A 24740-nucleotide genomic window follows, 5' to 3' on the forward strand; every position below is an offset into this window, starting at 1 on the left:
CACATCTTCCGACCCACAGAGGTTAAATGATCAGCCCAACTTCTGGTCGTTCCTCTGTCCTGGGAACAGGACCACCCAAGCTCTGGGTCTCGGGACCGTTCCTGCTCTCCTGCTCTGTCTTTCCAGTTGCTTCTCCAGTGTTGCTCTGGGGCCAACCCACAAGTGAGATCCTTGTTAGAATGAACAGCCAGACGCTAGGTAGATTTTGTGGCAAGACCACATTCCTCTCGGGCCAAGAAACTGCTACCTCCCCCCCCACTCCCACCGCCCCCCTCCCTAGCCCCTGACCTCAGGGCTAAGTCTGACAGCAGAACGAGTTTGGATCATGTTCTCGGTCAAGGAGAAGCCGGCTCCTGATTGGGCCCCTGTAACCTGTCTGTGCTCTCATTTCTACTCAGGCCAGGGATCTGATCTTACTTCCTTGCTGTTGTCATTCTTGAGACAGTGTTACCGGAGTAAGGAAGGCTTCTCCCTGTTTAGCTGAAACCAAAGGAAAGTATGGGTCGGAAAGTGCCTGTTCCAGCAAGGCGGGTTTGTTTCAGGCAAATTTTGGAGTCCATCAGGTTAAAACTGCCAATTTTGAGCTCATTTCCTTTGAAATAGTGATGTGAGTACAAAAATAATAAACCTTCAAGATGCGAGAGCCAGACACGAGCTAATTAAACTGTCTTTGGGGATTTCCCTTGATTACATACACAGCTGACTCTTGAACAACACAGTTTGAAGCACATGTGTCCACTTACATGTGGATTTTTTTCAATATATACAGTACTGTATGTATTTTCCTTATGATTTTCTTAGTAACATTTTCTTTTCTCTAGTTCTCTTACTTTATTTTAAGAATTTGTGTGGAATACATGTAACACACAAAATATGTGTTAATCAACTGTTCATGTTATTGGTAAAGTTTCTGCTCATCAGTAGACTATTAGTAGTTAAGTTTTGAGGAGTCAAAAGTTACACTTGAATTTTTGACTGTGCAGAGGGGTCAGTGCCCCTAATTATGCCTTTGTTCAAGAGTCAGCTATAGTCTATACATATGCCAGAAGATTAAAGAAAATAGGGGCACCTGGGTGGCTCAGCTGTTAAGCGTCTGCCTTCGGCTCAGGTCATGATCCCAGGGTCCTGGGATCAAGCCCCGCATCAGGTTCCCTGCTTAACAGGGAGCCTGCTTCTCCCTCTCCAACTTTCCCTGTTTATGTTCCCTCTCTGGCTGTTTCTCTCTGTCAAACAATAAAATCTTTTTTAAAAAAGGAGATATAAACTACATACTGCTCCAGCCACTCAGAAATTAATACTAAGATTTTTTTTTAATGTGTATCCTTCTCCTCTTTTTTCTCAGGGCATAGAAAATGTTTTTTAAATGGGCTCATGTTATTCAAATTGGGTCATAGCTTGCTTTTTCTCTTAATTTACCCTGAATATTTTGCTAGCTAATAGCCTGATTTGGATGACTAGTATGAATTCAAAGTAAGCTTGAGAGTATGAGTTCCATAAATAATGCATAGACCATTTGCTTACCTAGCATAGATTACATATCTGCCCTGTACCAGTGCTGCATACACCTCGGACCCCCAGACCCTGGGCTGGGTGGAAAGCCCCAAGATGGGGGTGGTGGCCGGGGGCAGTCTGGTCTCAAGCTGCCCTTGGAAGTGGAGACAGCTAGATTGCCTCCTGTTCAGAGAGTCCCTGAGAGTTCTCTTTTGCAGAACAAATGGATGGCGAGTAGAATCAATGACAAAGAAGGGGAGAGGAAAAGACAGTTTGAATCATTTCAGCAAAAACCTGGGGATTCCCAGATTCTTATACTGCATCTTAGCAATCAAAACCTTTACATACCAGGGGACGATGTAGAGGTGGGCGTGAGTCCGAACCCGGATGACGGAGGGCTGGGTCTGGCTCCCACCTTCCCTGCCTGCTAGCAGGGACACTGCATAAACCACAGAGCCTCCTGAGCTTCAGTCTCCTCACCTGTACAGAGAGAATCATCTGGATTATATACCTTAGCAGCTCACTGCGAGCATCAAGTGAGATTATCTGTGTCAGGGGTCCCAACAGCGCTGACTCATGGTAATTGCACTAAGCACCAAGGTGGCTACGATCACTACCCTTCAAAGCATCATTTTAAGGGAAGATAAATAGGGTCATCGGGAAGCTCAGTGTTTGAGTGGTAAGCCATACAGAAATGCATTCAGAAATCAGAGAATTCTTGGAAATGGAAATGCTCCATTAGTCATGCATAAGTAAAATCTTACTGGAATGTGATGAGCTCGTAAAATAAACCTTAACGAGTAGTGCCGGAGGATTTTGTCTCCTTTGCATTATAAATTACATCTAAAGGACTTCATGAATTATTCCCTTCATTCCAAGTGGCACACTTTCCCCATTTGAATGTATCTAAATCAGTATGTATCTTATAGTCAACAGTGTATCATATTTAACAGATAGTGTTTTCTTTCTTCGTAGTACCTAAAATAATACAACTTAGAATTCATGGCATCTGAGATCTATAAACTGTACCCATTTCTTTGTTCAGTTTTGAAGTGGGGAGGTTTTGGCCTGGTGTCTGTAGTTTTTTAATTTTGTTTCTAGTAATTGGAAACCCTACGGTTCTCAAAAGCATTGTTCGTCAGTATTTAAATCCGTGAATTTGTTTTCCAACTTCAGATAGTTTTCTATAATCTAATCAGTTTGGGGAACAACCTAAGAGATCAGTGTTTCTGATAGGATTTTATATATGGACATGATAAAACAAAAATACTACCACATATTAATATTTCTCTGTGTGTGATGGGGGAGTATGTTAAATTATAAAATCTGACTTATTCTTTTGTAATGCTAGGCTGGTTGGTCTTCCAATGCTGCTGTTATGTCAGTCATTCATGTGACAATGCGAACACACACACAACAGGTACATATAACATATATAATAAAAGAGACTTTGGTCTTTTTAACTATTTCCATGCATAGAAGTCTCTTTAAAGGGATTCAACTCAGGCTTGTTAATATATTTAAAGTTACAAAATCTGTCAAGTAATATAAATATGTTGCTTGTTTCCTGCCTAGGGTTTTAAAAATATCTTTTAATTTAATATTCTATTCTTCCAGAGTTGATACATGGTATAGAAAATGTGCATCTAATTATGAGGAGTTTGAAATCACCCCATCCTCCAAAAGAAAAAGCACAATTTTTGCCACTAGATGCTATTGTAGATCTTTTAGAAGCTTGGAAGGCTTGTTGCCCAAACTTTCTTTGTGCTTTTTTTTAAGCTTGGAAAATTTGCAAACATTTTTTTTTTTTTTAACAGCTATTCCCTCCCCCCCCCCCAGTTTTGTTATTGTGGTAAAATACATATAACATAAAATTTAGTATCTTAAGCATTTGTACACTTGAGTGGTATTAAGCACATTCATAATGTGTAACCATCACCCCCATCCATCTCCAGAACTCTTTTCATCTTGCAAAACCAAAACTCTACCCATTAAACAATAACTCCCCACAGTCCCCTCCCCCCAGACCCTAACAACAGCCATTCTCCTTTTTTTTTCCTTTCACCTTTCCCTCCAATACCCCACCCTGTGGTAACTGCCACTCTACTCTCTATTACTACAAGCTCGGCTTTTTTAATTTTAATTTTTTAGATTCCACATATAACTGACATCATGCAATATTTGTCTGTGTCCAGCTTATTTCACTTAGTCTAATGTTCTCCAGATTCATCCATGTGCAAATGGCAGGATTTCCTTCTTTCTTATGACTCAGTAATATTCCATGCTGTCTGTGTCTGTGTGTGTGTGTTTAAATAGATAAGAGATAGGTATTTATTTGTATATAGATAAAATTATACATACACCAATGATATATTTGTATATAATACTAATATTTATATATCATCACATTTACTTATGTATTTCATTATGCATATAATGTAATATTGATAAATCACATTTTCTTAATTCATTCATCCATCACCTTTTAGGTTGTTTCCATATCTTGGCTATTGTGAATAATGTTTTAATGAACATGGGAGTACAGATAGCTCTTTGCGATAATGATTTCATTTTCTCCGGATATATACCCAGAAGTGAAATTGCTAGATCATATGATAGTTCTATTTATAATTTTTTTTAAATTTTTAATTCTTTGAGGATCCTCCACACCATTTTCCACAATGGCTATACCAACTTACATTCCCACAATCAATATACAAGAATTCAGTTGTCTCCACATCCTTGACAACACTTGTTACCTTTGACTTTTTAGTTATAGCCATCCCTAACAGATGTGAGGTGATACCTCACTGTGGTTTTGATTTCCCTGATAATTAGTGATGTTGGGCATCTTTTCAAATACCTGTTTAATTATTTTTAATTGGCTTATTTGTCTTTTTTTTTTTTTTTGGCTGTGGGAATATGAGTGTCTTAAATATTTTGGTTAGTAATTCCTCATTGGATGTATGATTTGTAAATATTTTTCTCACTCTATAGATTACCCTTTCATTCTGTTAACTGTTTTCTCTGCTGTGAAAAAGCTTTTTAGCTTGTTTGCTTTTGCTTTTGTTGCCTGTGCTTTTAGTATCATATATAAAAAATCATCGCCAAGGCCAAGGCCAAAGAGCTTTTCCTCTGCCTTCTTCTAGGAGTTTTGCAGTTTTAAGTCTTTATCCCACGTAGACATTAATTTTTGTATATGGTGTAAGATAAGAATTAAATTTCATTCTTTCATATGTAGAGACCCAGTTTTCCCAACACCATTTATGAAAGAAATCCTTTACCCATTTTGTGTCCTTGGTTCTCTTGTCAAAAATTAGTTGATCGTGAAAGTGTGGGTTGATTTCTGGGCTCTCTATTCTATTCCATTGATCTGTGTGCCTGTTTTTATGACAATAGCATACTGTTTTGAATAATGCCGTTGGAATTTTGATAGGGATTAATTACATTGAATCTGTAGATTGCTTTGGGTAGTATGGACATTTTCACAGTATTAATTCTTCCAATCCATGAACACAAGCTATCTTTCTATTTCCTTGCACCTTCTTCAATTCCTTCATCAATGTTTTCATTTTTAGTATACAGATATCTCACCTTGGTTAAATTTATTTCTACAATGCTATTGTAAATGGGATCATTTTCTTCTTTTTTGTATAGTTTGTATTGATTTCATATCCTGAAACTTTGCTGAATTCATTTATTAGTTTTAACAGGTTTTTTTTAAAGATTTTATTTATTTATTTGACAGAGAGAGATCACAAGTAGGCAGAGAGGCAGGCAGAGAGAGAGAGAGGGAAGCAGGCTCCCTGCTGAGCAGAGAGCCCTATGCGGGACTCGATCCCAGGGACCTGAGATCATGACCTGAGCCAAAGGCAGCAGCTTAACCCACTGAGCCACCCAGGCGCCCCAAGTTTTAAGAGTTTTTTGGTGGAATCTTTAGCACTTTCTGTATATAGGAGCATGTCCTCTGCAAACAAGTAATTTTGCTTCACCCTTTCCTATTTGGATGCCTTTTATTTCTTTTTCTTGCCTAATTGCTCTGGCTAGGACTTCCAGTTCTATGTTAAATAAAGGTGGAGAGAGTGGGCACCCTAGGTTGTTCCTGATTCTAGAGGAAAGTCTTTGAGCTTTCCACCAGTAAGTACAATGTTAGTTATGAGCATGTCAGATATGGCCTTTATTATGTTTAGGTGCATTCTTCTATCCTTAATTGTTAAGAGCTTTTATCATGAAAAGAGGTTGAATTTTGTCAGATGCTTTTTCTGCATCTATTGAGATGAGCACATGATTTTTATCCTTCATTTTATTAATATGGTGTATCACATTTTTTGCATATGTTGAACCATTCTTGCATTTTTTCATTTTTTTAACATATTAATTTTATTTTTTTCAGTGTTTCAAGATTCATTGTTTATGCAACACACCCAGTGTTCCATGCAATATGTGCCCTCCTTAATACCCACCACCAGACTCACCCATCCCCCAACCCCCTTCCCCTCCAAAACCCTCAGCTTGTTTCTCAGAGTTTACAGTCTCTAGTGCTTCATCTCCCCCTCCAATTTCCTCCAATTCACTTTTCCTTTCCTTCTCCTAATGTCCTCTGTGCTATTCCTTATGCTCCACAAGTATAAAATTTCTTTGTTTTTACAGAATTTGGTAACAGTTTCCACCAATGCATTCACTAGAAAGAGTTTTCATTTTGTTTCATTGAAACACAAATTTTGATTTATGAGTAAAATACATGAACTTTTAAGACACCAATAAATTCATAGCTTTTTGAGAACCTGTGGGGATATTTTATAACATTTAATAATGCCTTTGCTGAAACTAATTTTAATATTTATCTTAAAACCATTTAAGATGTACTGAGTATTTCATACATATTTTAAAAATTCAACTTTAGCCCTTTATAATTAAGACACTATTACCAAGAAAACATAGTAGTCATTAATTTGTTCTCTTTGGTTGTTGAAGTATATTCTAGTCAGTATTTTATCATTCTTCCCACTGCTTTTATGAAGCAACTACTATAATATTAGTTGGAGAATCTTAGAATTACTCTGGAATCAATTGGCTCCCAACTAAAGATAATGTAAAATTACATTGATTTTGTTTTCTGAATCAGAAAGCAATGCATTATCGGTGAACATTTGGAATACAGAAATATATTTATAAAGAAGTAGTCCTCCAAAATTAAGCACATTAAAAACAATCACTCTAACATGTTAGTATATTTCCTGTATTTTACAAACATTTTTATATATGTATTAGCAGGTATATTTGTGTATAAACACAGCATATATAAAGTCTTGCATATGTAGGCATCAACCTGGATATACAGTTTACATTTTTTTACTTAACACTAGATAGTAAGTATTTTCACATATAACTTATTGTTTAATACCATGATGCAATTAATGACTGCGTAATATTTCCTTCTATGGATACACCATAATTCATTCAACCATTCTCCAATTGTTGGACATTCAGGTTGTTCCAAATTTTTTTAATGTTATAAATTTAATGAAGCATAAAACATATAAATGGAAGTACTTCTGAAAGAGAGGAACACAGGCATAAAAGTGATGAACTGAGGTATTACTGAAAGAGATGACTATGATGGTGATGTGCCAAGTGGATTAAATAGCAAGAACCAAGTCAGAGAGACCCCTAGTGGAAGGACATGGAAGTCAAGGATCAACTCGGGCCCTAGCTTATAGAAACAGAAAGGAAGAGATGGATATGAAAACTGCAGGGACGACTGGGTGGCTCAGTCATTAAGTGTCTGCCTGGGCTCAGGTTATGATCCCAGCATCCTGGGATCGAGTCCCACATCAGGCTCCCTGCTCGGTGGGAAGCCTGCTTCTCCCTCTCTCTCTGCCTGCTTGTGTTCCCTCTCACTGTGTCTCTCTTTGTCAAATAAAAAAAATAAAATAAAATAAAAACTATTATGCTAGGACCAGGACTTGGCAAATCATGAGCACTCATAAGATATGAGTCAGGAAACTCTTCAGTTTAATTTGTGCACTGGGGAGAATTAACTTCATAAATAGAAATTGCGAGATTTGGAGGAGGGGCTTATTTGAAGGTAACTTAGCATGTTTACCATGACACCAATGTGCCAGACTGAAGCTTCGATGGACGCTTGGGCTGGAGATGAAAGTACAATTCATAAAAGGGTGAGAATGTAATGATGAATGCGTGAGAATAATTGATACATTTGAGGGTCATTCAAATGTGATGGAAAATAGTTGAAATTTAGTAGAGAGAGAGAAAGAATGAGAAATCAGGCAGTAGCGTTCTTGAGAGCCCAGAGAGAAAGCAAACATCAAGAATAAAATCCACAGTGCCAGGAGTCAGAGACATCGGTGCTGAAGACAAGCTACTGAAAGGTTAATTGTAACCTTGATTTTTTTTTTTTTTAAACTGGTGATATGACCCTAAGCCAACTCCAAAGGCATTTGGGGGCAAGTAGGTGGTCTCTATGATTTTGAAAATTCAGTGGTGATGGGAGAGGAAGAGTGGGATGTGTGTCTGAGGCGGTCAGAGGAGGTTGGGAGGCAGTGGGTTCATGTGACCTCACGTGACTCCTCTTCTCCTTCACAGACTAGCTCCTTCCAGCCAATCCAGCTTTTCACGGGAAGGCTACCTAGGAAATGGAAAAAGTATGAATTCATATAGGCACTTTACCTCATTGGCCTAAAAATTACTATTCAGAAAGAAAGAAAGAAAGAAAGAAAGAAAGAAAGAAAGAAAGAAAGAGAGAAAGAAAGAAATCTTTTACCTTTTAGAACTTTCAAAGAGATAATTTATTCAAAAGGGAAAAAAATCTTTGTCTTTTCAGGCAGCCACTGAGGAAACTGAACAGAACAGTCAAGAGGATGTAAATGATGGCGAAAAACCACAGAAAGAGAATACGGAACTTGCCCCATCAGGTTTGTTCCCTGACAAACTGGTTTTAAGGGAGATCATGGTAACTGTTAAGAAACAATGGGAACAATCCAGAATTTCTCCCACTGAGCCATAGAAAGATAGTAAATCAAGGCTCCATAACTGGTGTGATTGTGCTGCCACCTAGAGGCTTCCTGGGGAAATCTATGACCATGTCATTTATTTTTCCTGTGGAAACAGGAGCCCATCCTTTTGGCTACTGTGGTATTTTTTGTTTTTTTGAAAGTATTTCTCCGTCATCAAAAAGGTTATATTTCACCCAAATAAATGATGCTGAAAACTGAGTATCCTATTTTAACACACAGAACATCATTAGATAATAAAGCTATAAATCAAAATTATATCATAAAATAGACGCTAAAACGAAAAAGCTGGTCAATAGTTTAAAAGAATTAAGTAATGCCCCCCCATATGGACAGTGAGTATGAATAGAGACCCACTGTTCCCTAAAGTTATATTTCTCAGTACTTTTAACGTATTTCTTCTCTTGGCAAGCCTAAAACGCTCTTACCTTCTTCTAAATACCAAATTATTTCAAAGTAATTTATGATAATTTTTTAATTTTAAATTTTTATTTTAAAATAAATTTTAAAATAAATTAAATGGCATTACTAAAAATTTTAGCATATGCTTTTTCAAACTAGAGTGCACCTCCACATTTTGATACACGCCCTCACTCTAGACTATACCTAATTCTTCCTTATGTATCAGAGAACACTTGATTTTCATTGCATTATACGTGCCCCACGATCCTTATCACATTCCAATTATGAAAATGTACTGTTGAAAAGGAGCATTGAAATATGAAAGAAAGACTTGGGCTGCCACTCAGCCCTTTGGACAGAAACTGTCTTTCAATGTTCTCCTACTCAACCCACCTACTGTAGTATTTTGTGTCAACATTTTGTTGGTTCTGAGACTCTTATTAAGAATTTAAATTTCCCCTAGTGGGGCCCCTTGATGTGTTTTGTGTTGTGTGATTTCTTTTTTTCATGTCTTGAAAGAGCCTAGAAAATTCTGGCATCTCGGGCTCTTTACCACCTCTCATTGCACTGCAGTCCACCTTTCTACGGCCGAGGGCAGGATGCGTGCTCAGCAGACTTTGTGGCATGGCAGGAAAAATGGTCCCTTACATGGTTCTGTTTTTCTTCTTTATGTTTCTGAACATAACTCCATTTCCAGAGCCACAGCATTTTACAACAACCGTGACCCGATCCAGCCCAACCGTGCCCTTTGTGGAGTTTTCCTCCAGCGCCCAGCTGAAGAATGATGCACCAGAAGAAAAAGACCAGAAGAAAGTGGAAGATGAGATGAGTGGAAAGGTGGAGCTGGTGCTGTCACAAAAGGTAAAATACGTGGTGGTCTAAAGCAGTTAAATCCAGGGGGCCTGGGTGGCTCAGTGGGTTAAAGCCTCTGCCTTCGGCTCAGGTCATGATCTCAGGGTTCTGGGATCGAGCCCCACATCGGGCTCTCTGCTCGGCAGGGAGCCTGCTTCCTCCTCTCTCTCTGACTGCCTCTCTGCCTACTTGTGATCTGTCTCTGTCAAAGAAATAAATAAAATCTTAAAAAAAAAAAAAATAACGCAGTTAAATCCAAAGTCAGTGTGGCTTCACGAGGTAGCTGGTTTATGATGTGAGCGGTTGTAAGTGGTGCTTGTTCATAATGAAGATTTAGTTTCTCTCCGAACCTGTGCCTGTCTTCAATCTGTATTTTTTTTCCTGGAAAAAAAAAAAAAGTGTCCCTTATAAAACGATGCAAATGCATATAGAGAGATGTATGCATCAGGTCCTATTGGGTGCTCCAGCAGACCATCATAGACTGGGTGGCTTGTAAACACCAAAAGTCTATTTCTCACAGCTCTGGAGGCTGGAGCGCCAAGGTCAAGGTGTCTGGTGAGAATCCACTTCCTGGTTCACGGATCTCTGTCTTGCCGTGGCCTCACTTGGTGGGTGGGGTGAGGGAGGTCTCTTGAGTCTCTTATAAGTTCATGAATCACCTGTGAAAGGCACCATGTCCTCATACCACCATCTTGAGGTTTAGGATTTCAGCATACGAATTTTGGAAGGCCACAGATAGTCCGTAGCTATACATTTTTGTAACTTATAGTAACGTGCATACAAATGTAACAACTCTATCAAGTAATATATGTAAACCTATAAAAAATAATATATAAATTTTTAAAAAATAGAAATAGAGCAACAGAGAGGAAAAAGTCACTGAAACCTACCTCTATGAGTAACCATTGATGTATACCGATATGAATGTATCCATTCAATATCTTTTAAATTTTATTTTAAATAATTTTTTAATTATGAAGGATTATATACATTTAAAGAAAAATGGAATATAAGTTCTAAAGCTTTGCAGTTAGATGTTAGTTTCCTGTGCATGAAGTTGCTTATTTGCAGTTTACGAAACATTCTCTTTCCAATATTTACCTGTTTTATAACAATGGTGCTTCTGATGCCTCCGGACCTATATAACAAGGAAACTAGAAAATTATTATTCTGATATAATGAGTTTTAATGTCTTGTTTTTATTAAATTTCTTCCTTGCTTGGAGTCTCATCTCATTCGTATTAATTTGGTTTCTTTTTTTAAGGCACAGTCTAAAAGTCTTCATCTTTTATGCCAGTCGCTCTCAACCTTGGTTGCCTTTTAGAATTTAGAAACACCAAGCATGCTGCATAGCAAATAAATCAGAATCACTGGGGGGGGGGGCAGGGCCCAGGCATCTGTATTTTTCAAAGCCCCCCCCCCAGGTGATTCTGGTAGGCCACCAAGGTAGAGAACCATGGACTGGCACACTGGCTTACTCTATGTGGTGGTATTCCAACTTTAAAAATTCATCCTAAGTTGGGCTGTCACTTTAGAGTGAAAAACTGACCCTGTCTATCTAGTGCCAGTTCATCTATCATTTACTTGGTCATATTGACTGTGCACTTAATAGGAGCCCGGCACTGTACCAGATGCTGGATGTTCAACAGTGAAGGCCTAGCCCCTGACCGTAAGGAGCCGACCGTGCTCTTGTCCTTGTAGAGCCTTGAGAATGCCTATTGCTATAATGCCCTTGGGGATTTTAGACTCTAGTTATTCCCTACTTTTATACATACAGGATGAAAGAATGGTCTAGATGTCTGAAAGGAGGAACTCAACTGTAGGAAGACATTGGGGACAGGCAGGATTTCCCACCTTTGGAGATTTGTGTGTGATCCACATTATACTTGTAAACATTATTTATGTATCATTCTTCCAAATGGACTCCCCCCCCCCACTTAAATCTAAACTGAAAGGAAAACTGTATCATTGCTAGAGAGTTTTGTTTTTTTTTTAATGAAACCAAGTAAACACAATAACTGAAGAGTATGCATCTGGGTATCTCATCTGTGTGGTCTGTCTTTGGGCCACCAGTGTCATGTCTACCATACTATGGAAAAAGTTGTTTTCAGGGATTCTTTACTTTGTGGGTGTATGGACATTTTGGCATCTGGTAAATAGTATTCATTTTTTTTAAAGATTTTATTTATTTATCAGAGAGAGAGAGGGAGAGAGAGCGAGCACAGGCAGACAGAATGGCAGGCAGAGGCAGAGGGAGAAACAGGCTCCCTGCCGAGCAAGGAGCCCCATGTGGGACTCGATCCCAGGACGCTGGGATCATGACCTGAGCCGAAAGCAGCTGCTTAACCAACTGAGCCACCCAGGCGTCCCAGTAAATAGTATTCTAAAGATAGGATCTTTAAAGCATAAAATACCCAAGATTACCATGTTTTCCTTAGTATCCAGTGATATTAAATATATACCCCCTAAATTCTCTTCTGTGGACTGCAGTTAAGCATCTCTACTAGTTGGTTGGCAAGTGAACTAATGGTCTTGGAATCCAGTACTTTTCTTACACCAGATGAATCCCTGCCCTCTCTTTTCCCTACTGTGGAGTTAGCTCTTAGAAAAAGAGAGAAAAAAGTGATCACTATTGCAACAGATTGTGTTTTCTGACTTCACTTGTGAGTGTTCCCTTTATCAGACAAAGTGCCCGTGCTCACAGGCTGACCTTTTTACATAATGGTGATTTTGAGCATTTCTGCTATTAACATTCATTTACAACTGAGCGTTACCGAAACTTTTTTTGCCAGACTCAACGAAGGAGGAAATGGCATGGGGTTAAAATTTGGAGGTTGTCAACTTTAGTAAATCTAAGCTTTTGCTTTTTTTTTTTTTTTTTAAAGATTTTATTTATTAATTTGACAGACAGAGACCACAAGTAGGCAGAGAGGCAGGCAGAGAGAGAAGAAGGGAAGCAGGCCCCCTGCTGAGCAGAGAGCCCAATGTGGGGCTCAATCCCAGGACCCTGGGATCATGACCTGAGGCAAAGGCAGAGGCTTAAACCCACTGAGCCACCCAGGCGCCACCTAAGCTTTAGCTTTTGCTGCATGTTTAACATTGAAGTTCATTTGGCCATCTGGTTGACCCCTGTAATGCACAATGAGGCGATTAACTCTGTTTTCTTCAGGATTCCATTAGGGTTGAATGTATTATTCATAAAGAAAAATAAAATTTTACCAAGAAGAAATTATAGACATTAAATCATCCTGAGAACCAAATCACAGATCAGCTTATGATGAAACAAGCACTCTACAGCTTCAATTGCCTTGTTGACTATCAAATTAGTCTATTGGGAACAGAGCCACCAGCCAGAGTGAATCTGAGAAATCTCTGTAAGCAGCTAAAAAGACATAAACTGATACAACCAGGCCCCTCCTTCAGATCTTTGCTCAGAATCTACTGACTTATTTTAGACATCAGTTTAGTAATCTGCAATCAGTTGATTGGAAGCAACAAATCAGAAGGAGGGTACTTTTACCAAAGGCCAGACTAGGGAAAAACTAAACAGCAATAAAAAATAAAAATTCTATTTCTATAAAGCAAACATAAGAATTTTTAAAGCCTGGAATTTTGGAACTATTTACCATAAGGACAAGTGGTCTAACATGCCTCAAAAATCTCGTAATGGCATCATTGCTATGACCCTAGTTGATAACAGTTATTTAAATGACACTTCTTTGTTTTTAATGTGCTTCATATAAGTTTGTGGGAGGGCTCTGTAGTGTCTTGAAAATAATGTCCATTAGAAAGTAATATTATTTTAATATTCAGCACTTACATAGTAAGATTTTTTTTCTTTCTTTTTTGTGGAACATCTCACTGCCTAACACTACAAAATACTGTATTATGTAGTATCAGGAAGAGAATATGTGATTGATCAATCAGAAAATGAGACAGAGTGATGTACAATCCCAATGATGGGATAGTATCTTCTGGGTTTGGAGAACAGTGATCATCATATTTTTATGCTCCAGTTTGATTTCTCTGAAAAAAATCTGCCTCTATATTAATGTAGAAAGCACAAAGGGCTTTTGGGGAAAGGGTGAACATTTCCATTTAAAAGTCAAATGTTTGGTTTACTGAATTCTGTAATAGCCATGAGTCCTTAAATTTTATTTCACCTGTGCATTTTTTAATGGACAATATTTTTAATGTTTCTGCCTCTTTGCCCATGATCCAGGTGGCAAAGCCAAAGTCACCAGAACCAGAAGCAACCCTGACGTATCCATTTCTGGACAAAATGTCTGAAACCAACCAATTACACTTGCCAAATCTCTATTCTCAAGGTAAAAAGAAAGAAATGTTTTATTTAAGTGCTACGTACTCTGCTGGGCTCATCTATAGTAAAATAGTCTTTATTTTATTTTATTTATTTAAATTCAAGAACTAACATATAGTATATTACTAGTTTCAGAGGTAGAATTTAGTGATTCTCTCACTTGTAGGTGGAATTTAAGACACAAAACAGCGGATTGTAGGGAAAAGGAGGGAAAAATAAGGCAAAATTAGAGAAGGAGACAAACCAACTGAAATATCCTTTATTTTAAAGGAAGATTACTTCCTTTATGTTAACATCCCATTAGCCGTGGTGCTTGCGAGAGGCCATAGTGGCTGAATTAAGTCACTTCAGAATGGAAATCAGGGAGTTGCACTCTATGTTTGACCCAACCAGGAACCCAGTGGCCAAAAGCATTTTGTCAGCAGAATACCATAGACACTACAAGGTCTCTGTTAAGTGTTTGATACCTTAAAATAATTTTATTGACTCCAAACTGTCAAAAAAAATTACAAACTAAAAAAATAACTTCAATAAAAAGTATATCATCCTAATATTATATCAACTTCATTAATTGTTAATTATCCCATCTTTATAAAATAGTCATTGAATCTGACGATTTGACTTTTTAGAAGAAAATCAGATTTTATTACCTCATAATAATTCCTGGGTGTGTATGATGATTACTGAGAAATCATTCACAGTCATAGATTAAATATGTTCCACAAATTCCCCAGGAACCCCTTAGGCCATGTATAGGTTGTGAATTCAACCCTTTATTTACTCTTTAAAAATCCTACTTGAATACCTTTATCCTTATGAAACACTCAGGTGCCCACAAACACCAGAAAGAAATGGGGTCGGGGAGTGTCCTGAGAATTCCATGATTATTCTTCAAAACAGATAGACCACTGGGGCTTCCTGATCTGAGTTCTTTCTACAGATATGAAAATGGCTAGAGTTGAGGCAAGAACTGTGAGGTTTTTGTTTGTCTTTTTTTAATGTACTCTTTTCAACACATTTTATAGATTTATCAGTTCAGGCAAAGAGAATATGGTACAGGGTCACTGTGGCTGGGGATTTATTTTACTTTCCTTTTTTCAAGGATAGGCAGCCATTTTGGGGCCGCCATTGGCAGAATCTGGGTTGACTTCCATTAGCTTTAGTTGAATGCTGGGAGAGAAGGTGTGCTCTACTTGAGTAACAGGAAGTCCTTGGGAGGGAATTAATTAGTACATACACTGATGATCATTTGTTTCTAATTGTGGGAACAAGTTCAATACTGTCTTCAAAGCATTTGTTTTAAATTTGTCAGCCCTACTGTCCTGAAGGGAATTGACAAAAATGAATCTCATAACTGGGTCAGCAATTGACCATATTTAGATAGAGTTTAATCCTGCCCCATTTCTCCCACTTTTTAATTGTGCGGATAAGTAACACAGAGAGGAAGTAGGTATTTTAAGCCATCTTAATTAGTTTTGCTGTCTCACACATTTTGCCACCCTGTTACATTTTGATTTTATAAAATGTGTTGTCAATGAAGGGACTTTCCATTGTGCATTAACAAAGTGGAGTGACAAAAAAATAAAATTTGGTAGCCCTAGAGCATCTCGAAGTTTAGCCTTCAGGAGAGAATTATATTTGGCGTGCACCTGTTCTGTGCTCTCGTCTGGTTCAGGGAAGCCGGAACAACAGCTGCAGTTTCTGGAGACAGAATGCCCAGGTTTGAGTTCTTGCCTGTGTGATTCTTAGCCATGTGATCCTCCCCACCAAGTTGTCCTAATCTCTAATCATTCCCTGTGAACTGTCGAAGGGAGATCACAGAACTCCCGACCTCATAGGGGTCTTGGAAGAAGAGCGTTTAGCTCCACACCTGACCCAGAATCAGCACTAATAATACAATCTGGTAGTCTCATAGGAATAGCAGTAGGAGTAGAGTTACAGAGTCAGATGCCAGGCCATAAGAGGCTATTCTCAAATGCTTTTCTTAGAACAAGGGTGTATGTTGCAGAGATACGGCTCTAAGCGGTCATTTGCAATTAGGAGTGTGGGCCCAAGTTCCCCGCAGGGCTGGTGGACACACAGGTCTCTGGGCTCTGCTCCTCCAGTGTCTGGGGAGGTCTGGATGGGGGCCAGAGGATTTAAATGTAAACTTGAAAGACATAATTTGTCTTTCATTGGGAGAGGAGGAGAGAAGTACAGGACTTTCCCAAATATACAAACTCCATGGGAATGGGAGGTCCAGGGTTCCAGGTACGGAATGAATGAGTCATGGGAATGGGCATGAAAGGCACAGCACAGGAAAGAGTCACTGGTGTTGTGCTTGCACTGTGTGGCGACAGATGGCAGCCACACTCGTGGTGTGAGTCCGTACTACAACGTACTGCACAGAGTTGTCGAGTCGCTGTGTTGTGTACCTGAAACGAATGTAACCTTGTATGCCAACTGTATACTTCAACTGGAAGAGGTCCGTGGACCTGTAAGTGACTAATCTGTGGTCACACATCAAGTCCAAAGAAGCTGTAGGTTGGGATAAGGAATCCTGGAGCCATACCATATAGTCTCTCCTCTAGACAATGGCATCTCCCCCGTGTTTATACACATGTCTGTTTATAGACTGATTATACCAGCTACCAGCTATATTTCACAGATTTCCCTTAAACACACACAACACACATACACACGTAGTCTTTAAATACTCTGAAAACATTCATAAAATACATTTGAAGGTGCCCGTTTTCCTTTTCTCCGCTGTCTCCCTACAGTTCAAAGATATATTGGTGTTTCTGGAAAGTATGTGCTCACTCTAAAAACCCCTGTCTTTATCCACCCTGAGAATGACATCCAAGCGCACAGAACCCAGTTTAGGGATGCAAATGCTTACCGTGAACTTGTGTCTGTCCAATGCCGCTGAGTTACAGATCAGCTGTAACTCAGTTGATGCATCCAATAATCATGGAACTCATCTCTGCTGTCTTTTGTACTTTCCTGGTATTCTCCAAAAGCAATGTAAACTGTGCATTTCACCCTTGCGGAACATGTTATCCTGTCATTTGAGATTTAACATGTTAACAGTTCCACCATTAAGTATGAACCTGTAAAATAGCACCTAACACCAAGGGAGACAAGCCACAGCTTGAACTGTTGCATGTCTGCTGGCTCTTGCCCATGTCTTAGGGTTTCGAACATGTTTTATTGAGATGTATTGTACTTTCAGATTCACTCCTTCTCAATTCTTCCATCAACTACCGCCAGACCTCCTTTAGTCCTTGGGAGTCTGGTTCTGCTTGGTCCTCACCCCTGTTCTCACGGTTTTCTGTTTGTTCTGTTCTGCCATCTGATCTAGAGTCCCCTGGCCCTGCCAGCATCCCGCTGAGAGTTCAGAACTCTTGGCGACGTTCCCAGTTTTTCTCCCAGTCAGGTAAAATGCATCCTGGGGAGCTGTATTTCCTCTGTGCAAAAATCCATGTTGGGGGCAGCCAATAATGTCTGGTATTTTTCCTCATTTCTGATTGCAGAAAAACAATGCTTACTTCTGACACACAGTTAGCAAAGAGCTCGTTCTCTGATAACCACTCCGCTTCTACTAAAATTGGAAGGAAATTCGTAGAAATTTTTGAAGGAAATTTGTAGAATTTTTCTTTGATGCTAAAAATCTAAGGAAATAATATTCAGCTCTTTTTTTAAAAAAAATAGGCATTCAAAATCATTTTTTTGTCCTCTTCTCTTTTTAAAGAAAGGTTAGAAGCATTTACCAGGAATTGGTAATGGTTCTCTTGTTAACTGTGTCCCTCTCTTTACTTCCTGGATGATGTCTGGCCTCTCTCTGTGTGATAATTCTCCATGTCAGACAATGAGGGAACCGGGCTAGCAAGTGGGAAGAGGATGCAGGGGGCATTAAACACCAGCACCTACAGTTTTTGCTTCCTATAGTTTAGTCTCTGGTGCTAATTGATGGGATCAATCATACTACACTCGTTATAACTCCTTTCGGTGATGGGTACAAATTGCTTCAGGGTCTGCTTTATTATGATTTTCTAATGCTCTTGGCTTACAAAAAAAAAAAAAAAAAATATATATATATATATATATATATATATATATATATATGATCTCAGGCTGACATAGGAACCACATTCCACTCAGAGGACCAGAGAAAAATACTGTTAGAAGCTGCTCACGTTGCAGACTTTTTTCTTTCTTTTTTTCTCTCTGTGCAGTGGATTCTCCAGGCAGTGAAAAGTCACCTGTAACTACACCTGTAAGTAGCTCATCTTAAGGAGTAAGATGATGCATTGAGTGTGATTTTAATTTATTTTTATTTATAAAGTATTTGATTTGCTGAAAGCAGGTCCAATCAAAAACAGGCTCAAAGTGATTATAAAAGAATAATTAAAAGGCATGTGTAATGCTGCCAGGGGAAATTTGAAGAAAGACACAGATTATCCTTAGGCAGAGTTGTGATCATGCTTAGAAACAAAATGGTAAGTGAGTCGGGAAAGTAAAATCTAATGAAAGTGACAATCGGAATTAGTATTAAAACATGCAACTTATCGAGGCGTTCAAAATCATTTTTTTTTTTTTAATTGAGGACAGTGCTTGTACATGGTGTAGTGTTGGCTCTGGAACTCTCTGGAAGACCCAGGCTGTCACTCCCTCTCACCTGCTGTCTCCCACCACACTCAGTAGTAAGCTCCACAATGCGGGGACCCTCGGCCACCTGATATCCCTCCCTGGCCCGTATAGGTCCTCAGCAAGTAGTCACTAAAGGAAGGAACACGATCGCTTTTCTTTCTTTTGTGTATCACAAAGTATCTTCCTCTTTGTCTTCCCCCTGCAAATGCTCACTGTTTTTCTTTTAAACAAATATTCCCTATTTTCTCCTGCGCTGCCTAGTGAAATCTGAAAATTAAATAATTCCTAGTTGTCGCTCTTGTTTTCCTCCTGGTCTCCCTATGGCTTTATTCACGTGACCACATCCTTTTTCCCAAGAAGACAAAGAAGGGCCATGCCCTTGAGAGAGGTTCTGAACATTGAAAGTGCTTCCAAGGTTTAGGAAAATGCCAGGTGGAGACAACCTCTAACACCATTAACTCCAGATTTTTTATCTGGAATCCCATTTGGATGGCATTTTATGGTCATCCCAGGAAACTTGGGAAGTTTTGAATTATGTACAATTAAATAGCTTTTCTCCCACATAACATGTCAGAGCCTTTAGTCTGCAGTACGAATCCCAAGAGTGGCGTATAGGAAATACATTTCCCTATCCTGTTGGCCCACCTTGCCTTGACTTTTGTGGGCGTCACCCTAACTGCAGGCACCACGGCAAGGGCATCAATGGAGTGTGTGTAAATACCTTTTCATATGTGTAAATACATTAAAGTTGTCACTCTTTATATTGTTATAAATCGAGCAACACCCATGGTCTGGCTTGCGTTCTCAGACTGAAGACACCTCCCTGGGCCAGCCCAAGGTGAGCTGGCCCAGGTATCTTGGGCAGTAACAAGACCCATCTAAGCCTTGGCCAGGACTGGCCCTGTCCAGCTTCTCAGGCAGCCCAGGTAGATAGATTCTGCCTGCTCCCCATCCTGCCCCAGACTCCCCCCTCCTCCCTGAGACCCCTCCCCTCATCTTGCTGCTTGTCTCAGGATTCCCAGGCAGGCAGTTCTAAGTGCCTCCCCAAGCCAGGCCCATCAGAACAGAGGGAAGAGAAGAAGCGCAGTTACTGGGGAATGTGGTTTGCCTTGGTGGGGAGAGGCCAAGTTCAAACACTGCAGTCCCCACCCCTTCAGGAGGTTTCCCAGAGACAGCTGTGATTTCTCTCCCCGGCTCTGCTTCCTGTATTCTGTATTGTGGGGGTGCACTTTGGTTCATGCCTCCTTCTCTCATTATTCCTGTTAACTCACTTGGTGCCAAACTCACAAAGACCTTTTTACAAAAAAAAAACAACAAAAAAACAAAACAAAACAAAAAAAAACGCCTTTGGGTTTGAATGAGGGCAGAGACTCCCTCCTTCCTAGATCACAGGTGATGCTGGTGAGCATTGGCCCTTGAACTAATCTGATGGACAAACACAGTAGCGGTATGAATGCTTAGTGCTATAGGGCAGCAAACACCGATTGTCACAAAAGTCCGCTCTGCCGAAAACAGCGTCCCCATGTGCTGGGACCAGGATCCCTATGCAGAATGAGGGTCTCAGGCTCAGAAGTGTGAATAGGTTTAAGAAATCGCTAGGATAGCATCCTTTAGTTCGATTGTGGGTCGCTAATAGCACGATGGCTTTACAGAATTTGAAAACAGAGCCAACAATTCACGAAGGAGAGTTTCATAAAGTTTTCATTTAAGCTCGTGATCAACCACACTGCTAAACTTCCACCAGAGGAATTTGAAGCTTAACACAAATTTTAATACCACTTACATATCATGTGTCTATTTCAAACATGAGACAGAATGAAGGGTAGCATCATTCACATACTGACAGTAATAAAGAATGATTAAGAAAACAGAAAAAAAAAAAAAAGAAAGAAAGAAATCGCTTCTGAAAGAAAGGGAAACCAAAGCCTTCCCCTGCCAGGGGCTAATTACACCCATGTTTTCATTAGCCCCAAAAAGGGTCACAGCATCATACGGGCCTCTTGGAAGTCAACCAAGGAGGGATGAAGATGAAAAAGTAGTTTTCGTTGACAAAGAGGGTCATTCAGTATGTAAGGGCTTCTGCTTCCGCTTGTCGGTCTAGTGCCAGTCTGTAAGCTGATTGTGTCCCTTGCCCCGGCCTGGCCTTGAGGACATGGCTTAGCCCTGATCACAGTTTTATTTTCTAAGCAGTTTAAGTTCTGGGCATGGGACCCAGAAGAGGAGCGCCGGCGACAGGAAAAATGGCAACAGGAGCAGGAACGTTTGCTTCAGGTAGGACTGGGGTCACTGCTTTGTTGTTGTTGTTGTTTTTCTATTAGATGCTGCTCCTTTAATTACTGTTGTTATTAGATAAATTTTTAGCACAGGAAGTGCATGGAATTAGATGCTTCTCGGGAGCTAGTGAGTCTAAGTTCATTTTGTGCCCGTGCAACAAAGTATCCTGTGTCTAATTCCCCTTGCTGGCAGTTACACTGATGAACACAGTGAAAAAAAAAAATAGCATGTGAAGGGATGAGCGCTGGGCGTTATATGCAACTGATGAAATTACTGAACTCCACATTGGAAACTAATGATGTACTATATGTTGACTAATTGGATTTATCTAAAAATAAAAAGTAAATTTTAAAAAAAGAAGAAAAAGCATTTTACTTTAAAAAAACAAAATCCTAGGGGTCACCTGGCTGGCTCAGTCGGTAGAGCATGTGACTCTTGATTTTGGGGTCGTGAGTTTGAGCCCACGCTGGGTGTAGAGATTACTTAGAAATAAAATCTTCAGGGGCGCCTGGGTGGCTCAGTGGGTTAAGCTGCTGCCTTCAGCTCAGGTCATGATCTCAGGGTCCTGGGATCGAGTCCCACGTCGGGCTCTCTACTCAGCAGGGAGCCTGCTTCCCTCTATCTCTCTCTCTCTGCCTGCCTCTCCATCTACTTGTGATCTCTCTCTGTCAAATAAATAAAATCTTTAAAAAAAAAAAAGAAAAGAAATAAAATCTTCAGGGGCGCCTGCCTGGGTGGCTCAGTCGGTTAAGCAACTGCCATCAGGTCATGATCCTGGGGTCCTGGGATGGAGCCCCACATTGGCTCCCCACTCAGTGGGAAACCTGCTTCTCCCTCTCCCACTCTCTCTCCCCCTCACCCCCCCATACACTCATACTCTCTTTCTCTCTCTCAAATAAATAAAAATCTTAAAAAATAAATAAAATCCTAAAAAAAAAAAAACAAGTATTAGGGGCCAACATATCCATTCGTCAACTCCTTAGCTGCCAGTCAAATTCCAGTCCGAGTGGGGTGGGAACGAATTACCAAAAAGCTATTTGATAGCATACATGTGAAATAAAATTTGGCCTGGGTCTTGTTCCTTATGTAGAAATATTTGCTCTGCTCCTTGAGTAAAGGCTGATAAATTTTAATTCTAGGAAGGTTCTGGGAGTACATGATCAACTGCTACTTGTTTCAAGCCAGTTTTGTAGAGTAATAATGTTTCAGAAAATAACCTAGCAACCCTAGAAACTAACCAGAGTACCTGGCTGTGCCAAGAACTGGCATATTTGTTGGTACCTGACGTATCCTGTCCAGTTCAGTCCTCATAAAACTCTTCAAAGTAGGTCTTATTAGTCCCATTTTGCAACTGAAGAAACTAAGCTTCAAAGAAGTTAACTTAATTGCTCAGGGTCACACAGCGAACAGGTAGTTGTTGAGCCTGGTTTCAAGTCCAAGTCTGTAGGACTTTAAAAGTCACATTCTCTCTGCTGTATTCCCAATAGTACTGATTTTACTAAAAGATCATAAAGGGGAAAAATGTTAAATCTCATTAATTTTGATGACTTTACACTGCTTTGTTTTACTCCCCCCACCCCCTTATCTTTTTGCTCTGACCCTCTTGGCTTAGTTCCCAGGGACTGGGAGCACTGAAGTGGGGAGGGTTTGAGGTAACTAATTGTCATGGGCCTTTAGGTCTGCCTGTTAAGCTTAACGCTTTTCCCAATTGCTAAGGGGTAAATACCAACCAGATTCAGCAAAGTCCCAGGGCTGTTGGGACTTCGGGTCCATTGGGAGACCCTAGACCAACCCTGGCCATCTGCTAGTCCCTTGAAAACCAGATGCCTATTCCCCAACTACATGGTCAGAGTCAGAGTCATGGCGGTTTATACCCTGAAAGGTGACCTTGGTTACTGATGGAGACAGATGTATTTTTGTCCCACCAAATTGTTACCCAGTGTGACACTGCAGGGTTGTGGGCTTTGTGACAAGGCGTTTGTGTGAGTGTCTTGGTGTGTGCAGGGGTCTGTATTGGGTATGCATGTATGCTGGTGTGTGCACATGTATACCGAGGTGCGGGGGGCGGGGCACAGATGTACAGCCTCTTTCATTCCCTGGATCACCTCCACTGATCCTCTCAGGGTGGGAGAACCTGGAATATGAGCTCATAGAACCAAGAAACCCAAGGTTTGCTTGTTTTTCAGCTTTTGTTAAGTTTGAGAGTCTGTTTCCTCTATTCTGAAAGACCCCTGAAGTTCCTCTCAGAAACTTTATAACATCTTAGGTTTTGATAACGAGATTTTTACCTGGAGTTCAAAGCCCACCATGAGTTGACCAATGATGGTTTTTCTAGAGCATTAATAAGAACACCAGGCTTCAAATAATTCCAATAAAACCCTTTTATTCCTAAGATAATGACATAACAGGTCGCACCTGGAGGAAATCTCAGTGCCTTCCCTAGGAGGATAAAAGAGAGAGGATTGACAGTAATTAGGGGAAAACATTTGACTGTGTGTGGTACTTCCATGATGCCTCTGTCTCTGTCATGTCGGGGACACCATTCCCAAGGCACCCAGGGTGTCAGCTCTCACTTTAAGCATGAGTTTTAACCTCCATTTATCCATTTCTTCTAGTCAGCTGTCCAAAGGACTCCAGTCACATATTAGAGCCATCCTTATTCAGAGTATTTTTCCCCCAGAAGAGATGACTAGTGCTGTACTATTTCCGGAGATAGTGCCGCAGTTCTCATGTTGTAGCCTTCTAGTGGCTGTTTAAAATCTATTGTTAATTCAGAAGTTACTGAAACCTGGGAAGATTCCATTTTGGCAGCATGGCTACAAGCAAAGGGTAATTCAGCTACTCAGCTAATTATCATCTTATCTAGTCCAGACCTTTCTGCATTGTCCAACTTGTAAACCTACAAGGTTTTGTTGTTTTGTCTTCTATCAGACTCTCTCAGTAGCCATATTATTTCCATTAGTGAAATGGCAAAACTCGTCTCCAAAGGGCCCAGTAGAAACAAACCATTGGTTTAAACTACCGTCCCAGCACAAAAGCCAAGTTAAGGAAGATCTTAGAGTCTTTCAGTCTGTCTTTTCTCTTTGCATAAGCAAACATCTACTCATAGATTCGAGAACAAATCTGTAACACCAACAACAGAAAAGAGTGTTCTCTGTTAGGATTGTTATGTTCCTAACATTTTGGAGAGACACAAAATACCATTCCCGTTTTAGAGCGTGAATGGATTAGACTCAGAACGTTGCAAAATGAAGAACTGTCTTACAATGTGTTGTATACGGTGGCTTAGAGGGGAGGAAGTGTCCCAGTGGGGTACGCAAAGTCAGTTCAGGAACCATCTGTGGAAATTCTGTAACAGGAGAGATACCAGAAGGAACAGAACAAGCTAAAAGAAGAGTGGGAAAAAGCCCAGAAGGAGGTGGAAGAGGAGGAACGCAGATACTATGAGGAGGTAGGAAATTCCCAAGAAGGAATTTGACTTGTGGTTTTGATTCCTCAAAGTTTATTGGTGCCTTTTTTTTTTTTTTTTTTTTTTTTTTTTTTTTTGGTCTGTGGTTTATGTGTGCACATGGCTGTGTCCATTCTCCTTACCCAGAGCCCTGTCAACTTCTTCAAAGAGCTGTAGGCTCTAAAAGACCACAGTTCCCCCAAATTTAATTTGTGGTAAGGGCATGTTGAGTTATGGTCAAGGGAGACAATAGAATTTTATCTGTTTTCTAGTCAGAGAGTCAGAT

At 39.9% G+C, this 24740-nt stretch overlaps 1 protein-coding gene across 26 annotated transcripts in view; it reads left to right on the forward strand.

Moving 5' to 3' along the window:
- Positions 1-24740, forward strand: part of LIMCH1 (LIM and calponin homology domains 1) — a 326042-nt gene that overhangs the window by 283381 nt on the left and 17921 nt on the right. For 14 of the 26 annotated variants that reach the window (XM_045076810.1, XM_045076811.1, XM_045076822.1 and 11 more), the window contains 6 exons: positions 8336-8426; positions 9625-9788; positions 14002-14107; positions 18318-18358; positions 20923-21003; positions 24365-24457. In XM_045076810.1, the coding sequence (XP_044932745.1) occupies positions 8336-8426; positions 9625-9788; positions 14002-14107; positions 18318-18358; positions 20923-21003; positions 24365-24457 (576 nt within the window). Of the gene's footprint in view, positions 1-8335; positions 8427-9624; positions 9789-14001; positions 14108-17443; positions 17519-18317; positions 18359-20919; positions 21004-24364; positions 24458-24740 lie in introns of all 26 variants that reach the window. The other 12 variants (XM_013062177.2, XM_013062179.2, XM_013062180.2 and 9 more) reach the window with 3 other exon arrangements.

Source organism: Mustela putorius, unplaced genomic scaffold (assembly GCF_011764305.1).
Source record: "Mustela putorius furo isolate JIRA1106 unplaced genomic scaffold, ASM1176430v1.1 tig00000083_pilon_pilon_pilon, whole genome shotgun sequence".
Classification (NCBI taxonomy): domain Eukaryota; kingdom Metazoa; phylum Chordata; class Mammalia; order Carnivora; family Mustelidae; genus Mustela; species Mustela putorius.